This window comes from Pocillopora damicornis, chromosome 1 (assembly GCF_964200805.1).
Source record: "Pocillopora damicornis chromosome 1, jaPocDami1.2, whole genome shotgun sequence".
NCBI lineage: Eukaryota > Metazoa > Cnidaria > Anthozoa > Scleractinia > Pocilloporidae > Pocillopora > Pocillopora damicornis.
Genome location: NC_142670.1, coordinates 612,501 through 628,618, shown reverse-complemented (window position 1 = coordinate 628,618; position 16,118 = coordinate 612,501). Strand labels below are relative to the sequence as shown.

At 38.1% G+C, this 16,118-nt stretch overlaps 1 protein-coding gene across 4 annotated transcripts; it reads right to left on the bottom strand.

Annotated features, from left to right (window-relative positions):
- Window positions 1–234: 234 nt before the first annotated feature.
- LOC113669432 (potassium voltage-gated channel subfamily KQT member 1) lies at window positions 235–15,483 on the bottom strand. Of its 4 annotated transcripts, none has more exons than XM_027185458.2 (15): window positions 14,602–15,071; window positions 11,662–11,764; window positions 11,081–11,207; window positions 9,965–10,034; window positions 9,770–9,866; window positions 9,382–9,507; window positions 8,338–8,448; window positions 7,374–7,469; window positions 6,752–7,070; window positions 4,577–4,708; window positions 3,750–3,801; window positions 3,526–3,601; window positions 3,343–3,437; window positions 2,706–2,734; window positions 235–2,303 (listed from the first exon to the last, which is right to left on the bottom strand). In XM_027185458.2, the coding sequence occupies exons 1-15, from the start codon at window positions 14,937–14,939 to the stop codon at window positions 1,270–1,272; spliced, it is 2,805 nt and encodes a 934-aa protein (XP_027041259.2). In that variant the 5' UTR covers window positions 14,940–15,071; the 3' UTR covers window positions 235–1,269. The 4 variants fall into 4 exon arrangements, with proteins under 4 accessions (XP_027041259.2, XP_027041261.2, XP_027041260.2 ...); XM_027185460.2 differs by having other exon boundaries at window positions 6,947–7,070; window positions 14,602–15,058; XM_027185459.2 differs by lacking the exon at window positions 4,577–4,708 and having other exon boundaries at window positions 14,602–15,483.
- Window positions 15,484–16,118: the final 635 nt, after the last annotated feature.

Here is a 16,118-nt window from a genome sequence, read left to right as displayed (position 1 = left end):
TTACTTTAGGTAGCAGAACCTTTCAAAATATGTTGTGGATTCCATTTTGTTTAATGCGTAGACCTGGGGAGAACTTAACCGTCCCTGATCCTAACCAGAAAGGGACAGATACATCCTTTAATGGAGGACTAGGTAAAGTGTTTGGAGAAGTGTCCTTGCGTTTAGTCATGTCACAGGTGGAAACACTATGTTAGCATACACCACGAAAAATTTCAAGAAACACACCAAGCAGAATGATGGGACTTTTCCTTTTATCAAACTGTACATTATTATAGTTGTTACACAGGTCAGTTCCTCTTCAAAATATAAAAATACACCTTTAACGAGAAAATTCTCAGTAACGTCGATAAAAGGGCAGCATTTGAAAACACTCATCTGAGACTTAAATAATGTTCATATTTCATGATTATCTAAAGCAAGAGAAAATATTTTTCTCTCGTTAAAAACCAAACTCGTGTCCAAAACCATTACACGGCTGATGTTAAATTCAAATCTATGTCAGTATCTGAACAACTGCGCACTTAACCCTCCCCTAACCCAACAACAGTCAAATGATAAAACCTTCTGAGGCAAAATTTTGCACGTTTTTAGATCAAAGATCAAAACTTCTGTTTGCAACGAACTGACTCAGCATCATGCCCGCTCCAATAAATTACTTTTAACTAGTTCACAATATTTTATCCGCAAACTCTATCCTCATGCAATTAAGAATCTTTGTATATATTAAGCATCGCACCATATAAGGAGGTCCAGCTTCCTGGGAAATCTTTCATCGAGAAGATTTCCAATGGCGTTCGTGAAATGTAGTTATTAATAGCTTTAATGTTTACTTTAAGCTCTAAACTTGTTGCGTGGCGGGTCAACACTGAATTTTTAGCGGCTTTTGTTTTTTACACGAAAAAGAGACATAACTCTATTTCTCTAACATCATGTTTTTCCGTGATCAAAGCACGCGGCCAGAGGAATAAGTACCACTCTCCTGAGCCCGCGGTTTACGCTGAACTAGTTGATCATTCACAACAGCAGCCACATCGAAAGGGCGGAAAATTCGTGTAAGAACATCCGCAGGGACGAAAGAGTTTTCTAAGTTGACAAGCAACTGAAACCCTTGGGGATCTCGTTCACTCAATGAGCGCGGAGCCTGAATAGGCTAAAAACGCTCTTGGACTAGTTCCTCTAGGAGACGCATTCAGCGTAAGCCTATACTTTCTGTGATCATAATTCCTTGGTAGTCACGCCAGTCTTTGAGACGTTTAGCTTCTGATAAATCTATACCTCAACAGGGTTAGATTTTACAAGAGGGCGCCGCTTCGCCGACATCCGCGTAGGCGTAGATCTCACTGATGAATCATAGTGTCCTTCTTCAACGGTTTGAGGGGAAGATGGAGCACCTTCCGACTCCACCTGAGCACCCCTTGGTAAAGTGTCCCTTTCCCCTGTGAGAGAGTCCCTTCGTTCTGGTGTCCCTTGATATCGTTCAGCGATGTCGCATTCATCTGAGTCTTTTTCTTCTGCCTGTGAAACCTCTTCATGTTCTGGCATTTGTGTTTCGGACTCTGATAAGTTCAGGAGACTTCGTTTACGCCGTCTCGTTTCTAAACCTATTTCTCTTTTTTCCCACACCGGTTCCTCACCATTCTGCTCAGTAGGGCTGTCTGTATCCCCCAGAACGGGATCAGTATCAGACGCAGTAGAGTTTTGATGAGAAATTGGTCCGGGGGGAGTCAGCCCACCAACAGTTTCTTTCGAATCCGTAAGACTCTCATCCGCTTCTGTCACGTCTGACAATTGCCTCTTGTCCGTTCCAAGATTACGTGACGAGGGTGGGGCGTTCAGAGCAGTCGCATCAGTATCGTAAACTGCATCTAAGTGTTCCAAGTTTGGGTGTTGATCTCCACCCGAAAGACTTCCATGTAGGGACTGCGACTGCGTGGAACTCAGAGAGCCTGGGCGTGACCCTGAGCTATGGCAAGATTCAGGATAACTTAGCGTCACGCAAGGAATATCCGACGATCTTACCACGTGGGTAGTAGCGCTGTGTGTGCCTGGAACCATTTGGGTTCGAACGTCTAACGGGTCAGAATGCGCGCGGGTCACTGAGGAGCGCCTGGAGGAAACACCGTCGCCATTTTCGCGAAAATTCAAATCGTAAGAGTTGCTGCCACCCGATGGCGACTCACGAGTGCTCTGAAGGCTCCGCAGCATCTGCAGAACCAGCTCAAGTTTAGAATCTATGATGGTCACTTGATGTTCCACCCGAGAAAGTCTTTTGGTTACGTCTACTTTTACTGCGCCTTCATCATCTGGAAAAAAAAAGAAGAGTCTTCAACTTTGCAAATACTAACAGCCCAGTCCCTTCCCCTCCATCTTGTTTTGTCAACCCTAGCGTGAACTTAACAGTGTCAGTGTCTTGCACTCTCCAACCCTGTATCTCGTAAAATAATTTTCATTGAAAAGTCGAATGCAATAAGGGATTGCAATGGTTTCGCTTAACTAGCTTTTGTAAAAATGTGCAATTTTCTCAATCAGTCAGATCCAAAACTAAACTTTGTCACTCTTGTTGTCTACGAGAAAAGTGTTCCTCCGTTTGAATTCTCAAACTTCTGTACGTCGCCGTAAGATAAATGTTACTTTGGATGATGAGCGATTCGATACATTCCTCCAATTAGCTCTCAAATTTCCTGTGTAATAACCTTATTACCTACCTCCTTCACTCCTGTGAGATTTGTCCATCCTAAAGTAAAAAATAATAAGCCACAGGTTTTACAACATACATACGACTACCACTATAGATTTTACAACACACGGTGTACGCCTTTTCATTAAGAAAAAAGCGAAGCGCACTTCACTGAATCACATCCATTTGCTTTTTTAGCGAAGAGTCACTGGAAATGTAATGACACGAATGACAGACGTCTACAACGCTTAGAAGAGATTTATTGCATGAGAAAAAAGATAAAAAGTTCAGTTTACACAACTTTTAAAAAAAGACTAGCATGAGCTTTAGTTTCGCTGAACATCGCACTGTGATTGGCTCAACAGAAACACGCGTAACTTCCTCGACCAATCAAAATCAATCACGATTATGGCGCGTGCATTTTACGGCGCTTGGAGTGCCTGGCGTTGGTCACGTGTATTTGTCTCGAGTTCTGATTGGTTGTTATGTTGCTCACAGGCATTATGATTGGTCTCTGACTCCGTTTCATGTCACGTGACAGCTCGCAAGATTCCTTGAAACCAAGAGGTGCAGTTCAATTTTCTCTCCGCTGAAACCTACCATGACCGTCTAGCTTGACACGACTATCAAATAATAGTCTAAAATTATATTTGTTATGCCCTTACTTGGCCTGGAGACTTTTAATTCTTGCTAACATTTCGACATGACCTGTTGAATACTGTTCAATAACATCTTTAACATCATATGGTCTCCTAGCCTCCTGCACAATGAGAAAGTACAGAAAAGATGATAAAGAAGTTGGAGCATTTTTCAACTAAGTGTCCAAAGTAACCGGGGATTGCCCTAACCTTGAATTTCCTTATTGCAACCCTGAGCTTTAGGATTCGAATGAGACGAATGGCCAACTTTTGAGCATTTGTCAACCTGTGGAAAGAAAGTAATAAATTTTAAAGCTGAGATTAAAGACCTTTGAAGAAAGCAAGTACTGCTGGGATATGAGTTAACAAAGTTGACAAACCCCATTTAATCCCTGAATATTTCGCTAAAAACATCCACAAAAAAAGACACTTACTCAATGCATGGTCGTTCTCCGTCTGTCTGTAAAGCCAACAGCGCATTTTCATCTGCAATATCGCAGAGCAAAGAGGTTAAGCTAATCGGGAATATGGAATTAACAGAGTTTTCCTTCCATAACTATTTGAGCTCAAACTCCACATTTCCCGAGTGACGTCAAAAAATGCACTCACAAATCCCCTCTGATGACCTGTGCGCCAATTACCTCTGATTGGGTGTCTCAGTTTTGAATTTTCGCGCGTAAATAACAACCAATCAGCGGCTATTTTTGTTAAGATTACGTCATCATACTCAGGTTAGCATATATTAACTACAAAGATATGCAAACTGGTTAGTGTTTCCTGCGCATGATTGCTTGATACATAAAGATAGATATACCCACCTGGCCGAGATGAAAATTAAGTAAAAAGACAAATGTTAGTTTTTGTTTATGTAAAATTTACCTGATTAGAAGTTTAAATATCCTTCAAAACTATACAACCAGAAAAGACCGTCGTCCTTGCATTCAGCATATTCTTTTTAATATCATGTACCATTTAATTTTGATTTTGTGCAACGGCGTTATAATTTTTTTTGTCAAATATAACTCTCACTGCGGTTTATTAAATTGTCTGAGTTATGACTTGGAAAATGTATTAAATGAATTGCAAAGGCATAATTTTTACAACATTTTAAAGTTTGATAGAGCACCGCACGTTTCAAATAACATATTTACATCTATTAGATTCTCTTTTAAATAGCTCAACTTTACTGTTATCACAAAAGTCAAGTTTAGAGACTCCGTCATAATTATCAATCACCGTCAATCAACTGTCAATCACTTACCGCCCCAAATCGAGGGTATAATTGACTGCTTTCTGGAGTGAACGATTGAACAATGAACATTATGTGATGACAGCATCGTCACTATTGCATCATGGCTGTTGACGGAACCGAATTTCGATCTGGTACTCTCAGCTGAAGATAGATCGAAGTTTATTTTAAATTTTAAATGTTAGTTAATTGAACTGTACTTCCTCGACGAGGGGCCCTGGGGGAGGGGACTTAACCTCATTCAAATTTATTCAAGAATTAAACATCTCGTAGCTGATTTCAAAACGGTGCTGGAAACCGTCCTTTGTCAATCACCTCCTTTTTGGGGGGGGGGGGGAAGGGGAGGGGAGATGGAGGAGAGAGGCAAAGAATAATAGGGCGGTCCCTTGTAGAGGAAATGCAGTACCATGCAATAATTTAAGACAAAACTTAAATTTAAAGGGTATGGAAGCTTTTTCATGCATATTTACAATAATAAAAGAAATACCAACGGTCAGTATTATAAAGATAATCTGACTTTACCAGACTTGAACATTATTTGTTTATATTCACAATTTTACCTTTAGATGGTCAGAGATTATGAACATTGCTCACGAGTAAGCTCTAAGTGACCTAAGTATTCCCAAATTCAGATTCATTTATACCAAAAAATTTGGAATGTTCTTTAAGAAAAAAAATATTAGCTAAACTTAAATTTTACTTTTTTTATTTTGTTTTTATGCCCGTCAACCTTACTAATCAAGAAACTTGTTTCAGATTTTGCAGTTGAAACATTTCAATTTACTGTAGCAAAATTGAATTATTGAAAGTCACACATTTTCATTGCTGTTAGCATTGATCAGGGTAACAAAGTATGCATTCGTCATTTTAAAAATAAATTTTAAACCAAACAGTTATGCAAGCATATGCATGCCACAGGAATCCCATATTTCACACTGGCTAGTGCCTATCTTTCTGTAAAACAGTGGATTGCTTTGTTAGTTCTTGCAAGTGCTGAAGAATGTGCAAGTGCTAGTTCACTGGTGCATTCTTACTAATAAAAGAAAAATAAACAAAAATAATGTGAGAAAAATAAAAAAACAGCATATTTGCCACACATATCTTACTGTTAAAAGTTAGAATCACTCATTAACTCTTTCTCCAGAAGCCAAATCAAGGAAAGCATCTCCAAAAACAGAGCAATACCCAATCTTACATAAAGCATTGGGTGGAGTATTGTTTCCTGACACTGACACTTAGGAAACATTCAATTCATATTTTACAAGTTTTTGGCACAATCTTCAACATTCTCAAAGTTTTTTCACAGAACTTCCGCACTTAAATTTGCCAAAGTGCTTTTCTGTTGGGCTACCCCCTAGTTCCCAGAGAATTAAGTAACAATTTATCAACCAAAGCAGTGGAAAGAGTTAAACATGACTCTCAGTTGTATATAATGCCCATTCAAGATTTAGAACTGATTTTTGCAGGAAGAAGTTGATAGAAGGTAAGGCAACAGGGCCCATAGATTGAACTGCTGCAGATGAAGCTGATGATGACTTGTGATGGCAGCTTTTTTCTGGATTTTTTGTGGATGCCAGGATTGAATGCACCAATCTGATAAGATTGGCATCAAAGTAAGGATATTTGATGCTTATGCCACCATCTGCAATTATTTCCACAGCCTCTCAGCTTCTTAATCATTCTCCATCAACTTCATCACTCACAAAAACCAGCCCTAAATACTGTCTTTTTTTGTCTGACAATAACAAACTTTAACCCTTTTTCACCCAGAGTTAGATCCTTGGCCAGTCAATTTTTTTCAAATTTCGGCTTTTGTGGACATTTTACAGAAACACTTACATACACAAAAGCAATTCTATGCTGAATGAGTTTGCTATAGAGTTTTAACAAGTCTATGGCTGAGACATTACTCTGTGACCATTTGAAGGAAAGTTGCTGGCACTGTTTCCTTTTTTTATTTTTTTTGGTACCATTGAGTTTTTGGACATTTTATAGGCTTAATGCGAGCTGCTCTGCTATAAATTAGTCCTATTGCCACATAAAAAACACAGTCATTTATTGCTAATCAGAATTAAAGGATTGAAAACTGGGCTGAATCCAGACTGCTTGCCAAAACATGTGCATGGGCTTTCCTTTTATACTCTTGGGCTCAAAAGGGTTAAAGTCACAAAATGGGCAATGTCTCACCAATAAAATCACTGTCTAATACACTGCAGGTGCTAGCCTTCCTGTCATAATTAGCAGTCAATTGTGAATCAGATTTAGTGGAATGCACATCATATGACTCTCTTCTAAACCCTTTCTGCTTTGTCCATAGAGACCGTTTCCTTTTATGTTGTGAATCTGATAGATGAGGACTATCATCTTCCACTCCCACCATACCTGTGGTGCCGGTTTTCTCCATTACAGCCTTCAAGAGGTGCTGCTGGCGATTGTAGTAAATTGACGGCAGCCATGTTGCTACTGACTTTGAGTCTAGATCAGCACAGAAAAGCCGCCAGTATGACTGTAGAGAATAGATGAAGAACAACACTAAAATCAGTATGCATATTCTCCTTTCTGTTCTCGAAAAATTTCCTAAGGTTCTTCAACAATTAGCCTCTTTAGTTGGTGATCATTTCCTTTATTCTCATGACCTAAGCATTTGCTCCCAGGGTGTTATTACAAGGAGAAATTAGATGCTGATCACCCTTAAGAGTCAAAGGGTTATTTTGGAAAAATATCAAAATTACAAAGTTCTTGCAAACATACAATTGAAAGTTTTTGGAATAAATCTTTAAGCAAAATAACAAAAAAATTTTTTTAATACCTGAAGGAGAATTGCAGCTGGCCGTCTTCTCCTATGAAAATGTTTCTGCCTCTGCTGTTGTGTGACCTTTAATGCAAATCCTGATCCTAAAATGCCCTGGAAAACAATGAAAAAATAAAACTGAATATTCATCAACAACTGGCAATTACTAGAAACACTAAGCCTTTGCTTTAAACATCACAATAGTAAAGCCTATGCTATAACACAAACCTCGGTATACAGCCTTAAATAAGAACACAATTTTTTATTCTGAAGCAAATAAAACTTACTTTCAAAATTAAGGTTTTACACTCAGCCTCATTCAAATAGTGAAAGTTTAAAGAACACAGAAAAGGCCTACTGTGATCCAAAATACTGCACCACAGAGCTCAAATTGCAATGTATAGAGGAAAGTCCACTTCTTAGAAAGCCAACATCCCTAAATCAAAATGAGGCCTTTGATACACAAAGTAGTTTTTGCTGTCAGGTCAACAAAGCTGACTTTTGTGAGAAAGATTTGATTTAGAAGAAATTTGAAAATGAGAGTTTTTCGAACCTGGAAATAGCTAAATGCAGGCAAGTAATCATCAAAGATCAAACCACATATTTATTTTTTCACACACTCAGTTTCTCTTTCAAATCCTGGGCGCATTACAGTGCAATTCAGTCTTATACAAGTAATATACCAGTAATTACCAAGTTTAGATTATTCCACTATTTTACTCTTTAAGTCCTAGATCAAATTTGTAATTCTCCTTACTGTTAACAATACAATTCTTGTAATATTAGTTCAGAGAATTCAGTATTGGATCAACTAATTATCCCCAAATTGATAATTTTCTTTACTCACAACACTTAATATCTGATTGATATTGTATCACTATTGTAAGGAGAAATTCTCTCTTGGTCACTCAGGGAGTAAAAGAGTTTATGTTAAACGGGTAAATTATTTTACATATCCAATGTAATAACTCTCAATACTCACAGCAGGAAGAGCAAAAAAGGAGATTCCAGAGATGAAAAACAAAGCAGCACAACACTTTCCATACCAGGTGGAGGGTACAGTGTCACCATACCCAACTGTTGTAAGGGTGACCTGCAACATTATAGAGTGTTGTCTATATTAGGAGGGAGGAGATAAGGAAGGGAAGAGAGGGGGAAGGACAGGGAGAGAGGGAGGAGGAGGTGAAGGGGGGCATGGAAAAAAGGGAGGGAGGGAGGAAGAGGGGAAGGGGGGTATGGAAAAAAGGGAGGGAGGAGGAGGTGAAGGGGGGCATGGAAAAAAGGGAGGGAGGGAGGGAGGAGGAGGGGAAGGGGGTATGCAAAAAAGGGAGGGAGGGAGGAGGAGGTGAAGGGGGTATGGAAAAAAGTGAGGGAGGGAGGGAGAGAGGGAGAGAGGGAGGATGAGGGGAAGGGGGTATGGAAAAAAGGGAGGGAGGGAGGGAGGAGGAGAAGGGGGTATGGAAAAAAGGGAGGGAGGGAGGGTGTAAGGAGAATAAGGGAGGAAGGGAGGGGTATGGAGATAACAGGGAAGGAGGGAGGGAGGAAGAGACAAAGGGAGGGAGAATGTAAGAATAAATAGGGAGGGAGGAGGAGAAGAAGGGAAGAAGGGAAGGGTATGGAGAAAAAGGAGGGAGGGAGGGAGAGAAAAAGGGAGGGAAGGAAGAAAGGAAGGGAGAGAGGGCGGGGAGAGGGGATGGGGCAGAGTGGGCAGAAGGACAAGGGAGGGGGAAGGATAAGAGGGAGTTGAGAGAAGGAGGGAAAAAAGGAAAGTAAAGGAATGGGCATGATGGTGTGGGAAAATAAAAGGAATAAAAAGACTGCCAAGGGAATGGGAGATGAAAGGGAATAGAGTGAGGTGGGAAGGTATAAAGGAGGTGGACAGAATTAGAAAGTAGAGGAAGGAGGAGATGGGTGAAAGAAGAAAGAGAAAGAGAAGAGTGGACAAGACAAGAAAGAAAAAGTGAATGGTAACAGAAAAAAAAAAGTTTCAACAGAATAGTAAAGTCAATTTACATTGTATACTTACAACTCCCCACCAAAAGGAACTAGGCCAGCTGTCAAAATCACTATTTGAATCTTTTTCAACCATGTAGAGTACAAAGGATGCAAATATTAAACTGATAAAACCAAGATAAAATGTTGTAAGAAGTTCCTGAAAACAAAGAGAAATATAACATCAATCACTCTTATTAACCCTTAAAACAGCGACATCAGTATGCATATTCTCCATACCATCCTTAATACATTTCCCAAGGTGCTGACAAGGAGAACGTTTTTTCACAATCAAGAACTTCTTAAGAAGGTGATCATTTCTTTTACTCTAGCAACGTTAATGTGTGATTCAGGGGTGATATTGTAAAACTGAAAAGTTTATAATTCAAGATGACTGAGTTTAATATAATTTTTATTCCCACCTGACGATGGACAAAGATCACAGAGCCCAAGAGTTTCCACGTTCCTCCCTGTCTGTCGAATCTCAGAACACGAAGGAGTGGTAGAAATCTCAGTAACCTTGGACATAAAAACAGAGAATCAATGTAATCAAAACTATGTACAAGAATGAGAGCAAAAATTCAAACCCAAGAAACAGGCAAAAAATGTCGTAATACCTAATTGGAGAAGAAGACATGTTACTAGCCAGGGACACAGCTACAATTGAAGAAACAATGACTACCATATCTGCAACAAAAAATTACACAATTAACCTTTAAAAATTGCCACATATTATATTTCCTCAAATAAGCATTTACACTCTAAAAAGCACCTTCACCCAAAAAGTGCCAACAAGGCTGTATGTCAAACAAATGCCCCCCCCCCCCACCTCCTTCCCTCAGTTTCTTAACAATGTGGATTCAAGGAAAACCTGTCTCTATTGCCACTCCATTTAAAATTTTCAGGCTTCAACTACAGTGGAATCAGTATGGGGAAATAATTTCTTCTCTGCTCCAGTTGTTTCTGTCCCCATGTGCTTGTAGAGTTCTTATATAATATAAGCTACTGTCCTGTTGCTGAACTAACCTAACTAACTTCTTCCCAGGCACTTATTCAAAGAAATACAACATCTTACAAGAATTTAAACCTTTCCAAATCATATAATAGCAAGTCAGAGGTGCGTTTGCATTTGTGGAGCCAAGAACTAACTCTTAAGCAGGAGCTCACTAATAATGGCAACCCTGCGACTGATTAATCTAACCTGGCACTCTTTCACTGGTCACCAATAAAAGATTACAAATACTGAGCCAATACTTGGCTGTGAGGTTGGAAGAAAGGGTGACAGCAGCAGCTTATAAGCATGTTAAACAAGATGCACCAGGAGTAAACTGAAGTGACATGCACAGGAGAGCAGCAAAACTGTAGCAGCCCCTGTCAAGCCCTTAAGTCCCAGATCAAACTTGTAATCCCCCTTACTGTCAACCACACAATTCTCATAAAGTTAGTGCAGAGAATTTAGTATTGGATCAACTAATTATACGCAAATTGATATTTTGCTTTATTCTCATCACTTATCTAGTTGATGTTGTATTGATATTGTAAGGAGAAACTCTATCCTGGTCACTCATGGGGGTTAAAGGGTTAAGCCTGATGCAACTGCTGCAGGACTTAATACACATAGACATAAACTTGACTACAAGCTAATGATCTCATTAATTCTATTATCTGAGCCACATAGAAACACAGTACCACAAAAAGAAAAAACAAAATTAAATATTTAATGAGAATCATACCTATTAAAGAATATATCTGTACAGCAAAGCGTAATCTTCCCTTAATCCCTACGTACGCACTGCGACAACCAGCCGCCCAAAATCTGACACAATACTCTACTACAAATACCACTATTAAAATAATTTCCTGTAAAAAGAACAAAATTGGAATTATATTTTGTTAGTGAAACCTCAAAAGCAAAGACACATTTAAGTATGCTCTTTAGAGATGAGATCTGGGCCTCTTCATCGATTCCAATTGTCAGATTTCCATAACAGATCATTTGATGAAAAAAAAACATGCACAAAATAAACGGGAACTGACAAGTTTAATGTCACATTACATGATATTTTATGCAAATCTTTTTCTTATTTCAATCTCAGACTTTAAACACTTAGTAATTAAACATGAAACTTGTAACATGGGAGTCAGCCAAAGGAGACCAAATTGGCAAGTTTTGTCACAAATTCTGTGACCGAAATTCTTTCCTACTTCCTGCAGTGACACAAATGGCTTTAAGCAATGTCCATCATGCTCCTTATCAAAGTCACAGCTTTCAAATGCAATGCTTTCTTCTGCTCACTGTTTCTCAGACACTCACCACTACTAAAATTGGTGTCTCTAAAACTTCTTCATAGTTTTCTTCCTTTGTTCGCACTGTGCTCAGCACACTTAAAATCAAACTTACAATCACCAGGAAAAATCTGCAAGCAAATTAAGAACACTCAGAAAATCATACATGTCACAATTTTACTTCAGAATCAATAACTAGACTGCTTGACCTTTTAAACACATAGCATATGCCATCATTAATACGCTGACATATATCATAGTGAAAATGCCCCAAGACACTTGTGGGGTCATCATCCTGTATTAATCTGATATGTTTATTTTTGTTGTTATGTGGGATGAAAGAATCTTTCATATCAAACCAAAACCAGAGAAATTAAGTAAATAAGATTTGAAATGAGCAGAGGTGACAGAAAAAGTTATGTAATCTGTGAGCAAAATCATAAGAGGATTATGTCCTTCCATCCAGTGCTTTCCCTATCAAAAAATCTCAAACTTGTGGTTTTGTAGATGCTTTTGGGAGACAGTTGGACCAAAAGCAAGTGTGAATAAAAAGATATACATACGACAAACAAGAACTGATTTTAAAGGAATTATACCGAATGAAGGCCCACTTTGCAAAAAGAGAATTCATCGAAAAATAAACATGTTCATTCCTTTGTGTAAAGCAAGCAACGCTCCAATGTACCAACAGTAATTGTGAAAGTAAGCCCCCCTATATGAAAATATAGAAAAGGTAACTTAAATGTATTAGCCAGGATAACAGCATTTGAACAGATTAAACTCCTCAATGGTCAAATATCATTTTCACACCTAAAGCATTTGTCATTTAATCAACACCTCAACACACTGTCTTACACTCTGATAGGAATTAATGGGAAGACTCCTTTCATGACAACCGCAAGGTTGTTACACCACCTAAGTCTTGGATACATTCTTTGACGAAAAAAACTAATATGGAACAGATATTGGACAGGCCAGAAACAACAGGCACTTAATAAACCCTTGTTGTAGCTAATACTTTTGACCGCAGAAAAAACAGAAACAGCTCTTGTGAAGAATGATTTTATATTTAGACAGAAACACATTAAGACTGCTGGAGACACATTTAAGATAAGATGACCTTGGCTAATGAATCCAATTTTACATTAACAGATTTTTACTCTCATACTGCAGGCTTATCAACGAAAAACACTACACACATAAAAAAATTTGAGACGAAAAGAAAACATTACCACAATGACAAAAAAAAGGATGTGAATGTTTGTTCGTAGGTAATTAAGTTTTGCCGGTTAGTTCTAAAACACATATTAAAGCAATATTTTTCACTTATATATAATAAGTTTCTGTCATATTTTGCTTCTTTCAGATAGTTTTGTCTGGCAGAAAACCTCACATGAAAAGAGAGGAGAATCCTTGCTCCAATGTATTTTCTTTGAAATGATCATTGGTTCCGATGCTGACTTCACACTTAGGCAAAATATTTCAACAGTCTTTTGTGTGGTCTATTTTATTTTTTTTCCAGTTGCTAAACATGCCCAGCAAGGGTTCAGTGCCAAAAAATTTGAGCAATCCAAATTTAGAATCTGTTGGAAAAAAAGTGCTTTTTCACCAAACCTTTTCTATTTTTTTGACCAAATAATGCAACAGAATCTTCTTAATAATTCACAATTGGCTTTTAAAAACAGATCTCCCTGATGAAAAATTTGAGAGATGTTTGTTCTTTGAATATGCAAATGAAACCACTATTTTTGTTTCCGAGGAAAATCGTAGAGTGCAGATTGACATATAAGGGTAGAGTGTAATTTTATCTCTCCAATGAACAGCTTGGCAAAAAACATTGAAGGCTGTTCATTGTAAAAATATTGCCTAGAATGGAAAGAACAAGACAAACATGTAATCTAGGACTGAGATAATTGCCAAAAAGTATAATAATGTGTGAATTAAATTATTCGCCGACAACATGTCTTGAAAACCACATAGCACATTATAAATGAGGTTAATTAGAGAGTGATTTGTAATAAATCAGGGGAACTTTATACATTTTGAATAAGGTCTACGTGTTCGATAGAAAAACAAAATGCTTTGAACGTTCCGATTCAGATTATTTTAAGGATTCACCAAGTATTTTGACGAAAAAACGCTTTCCAAGTGATTCAAGAATTGATTTTGAGTGCAAAAAATAAATAAAATTCACAATAGTTCACAAATACTCCATTCAAAGCTATACCAGAATAATTTGACAAGAAACGAGAAAATAATATTTCAGTCTTACCAGTACAAATAGGTACCGTTTATAGACTTCATTATTAAAAAGTGCGCCTAGTCCTCAACAAGGTCTACTTCGTTGTACAGTAAATCAAAGCTTCGAGTCGTTTTAATCTCATGAATAAGTTCCCATCTGATCTCTAAAATTTGCAATGCGAAGAGTTTTAATTCTCACGCAAGGCTAATTAATAGCAAAAAAATTATCTCGACTTGCAAGCAGAGAGCACATCCAAGTGAACTAATTAGCGTTAAATTTCAAAGTTGATTGAAGAGCATTATCTTGGTATTAAAAACGCACGGGAAAAAATTTCAGTTGGGCACGTAGTAGAATTGAAAGTGAAAATTACCACGCTCGGTTATATTCATGTTTGTGTGTTTACTGTTTAGTAAAAACTTGACGTGTCGAGTGCGAAAATATCAAAACAAGGAACTTGTACACTTACGAACCCCAGGTGAAAATGCGATCGCTTTAAAATTAAAACAGATCGGAAGACGTTACGAATTATTTATTGCCTTTAGAGAAACAGATCCTAGGAACTAATTTTCACTTAACAACAAAAGAAAAGTACCCATTTTCTTGTCGTCAGCTCCCGCGATGAAGCGAGTTATTAAACGAAATAAATCGAGATTCATCCAATTTTCGCCGATAAAATATCAATTTCTTCGCTTCTGGTAACGATCAACAAGAAAAGTTTCTACTTACAAAAGAGCATGGTACAAGATGCTAAAAGGTCCTTTAGGCATCTCCAGAAATCGAAAGCAGTAGTTTTGTATTTTTCGGTATTCTTCCGGACGACAACCACATGTTCTCCCTGAGCTAAATCCCACAGATTTATCCTCTTTAGTTCTGTGTCCATTGTGAGCTGAAAAATCTCCGCTCCTCTTCGAATCTTGCTCATGTTGAAAACCCTTTCTCCGCAGTGGTATGGTTTCGCCGTCGATCGAATTCGTACTCGAAGAAAGTTTTTCTGTGTACGAACCAGACACGCCAAGAAAATCTATGCTATTGCGCCTCAAATCCGCCGTTACAGCTCTGCTCATGATTCAACAGATTCTGTAGAAAGTCTACACATTCGAAGAAAGAAAAACGGAACTCAGCCACGAAAACATAAACTGAAGAACACTCAACAAACTCTTTCAAACGGCTTTGAGTAATGGAATGAGATACGTCACGTGGTAAAAAAAAAAACAAAACAAAATTTGATTGGCTGATCGACACGGCGGGAACTGTATGTTTACAACGTCAAACAGATTAACTGTTTCAAAGAATTGCTTCTATTGGACACTTTAGACTCTTCCGGCTTAGGATTTTGACATAAATTTTCTGAAAATTGGATAATATTAATCACGTAACAGTCAAAATCCCGCTTTTAGGAAAGAACACTTGATCAGATTCACGAATATCCAACTGCGTCGCACTGATGAAGCCGGTCAGCCATTCTAATCGCACGAGTCACGCAAGCTGCAAATAAATAAACAAATTTAATTTGTTGGGATTTTTCTGGCTACAGTTGCACTTGTATGTGTCATCAATAATTATGCTTGGAACAACGGATCGAAGTTTTAAAGGTGACACATCATGAATAAAAAAACCCTTGTGTCAACAGTTTTCCGCTTTTAATCGCAAGGAGGTAACATAAGACTCCTATCATAAATCAAAAGTTTGAACAATTTAATTAACCAGTTTGTTAGTGCGCCCACGCACGTGCCCCTTTATGTCTGGACTTTAGAACAACGTAATCACATTTTCTGTTCGAGAATAATTTCGGAGATTCCATGGAGTATTCGATATGACTACATTTCTATTGGAAGAACGGTAACAGATGAACGCCCAAGTAATTTGACAAATTTCGCAAAGCAAGCAGATCTATTATCGACACTTCGAAGCCAAAATGATCATATTGGTTGGAAAATTTAACTAAATCATTACAGTCCTGTATTGCAGTCTGGAATTGAAATGTGCTGATTTATCTTACAGGGGTGTTGGACATGGTTGAATTTCTCATTTTCTAGAACAGTCGAAAAATGTCGATCACACTTCCATCTGCATTTACATCCAAAAATAACTTATCAAGATTTGGAACTGGGCCGTGACTGAGATAATCTATCAATAGTCCTCATTCCAGGGATGAGATGGGCAATTGGGTCGACTTCCTTATGGATTGTCACGTCCACATTTAGGATATGCAAGCGGAAGAGCACCAAGCCGCGCCCGCTGAG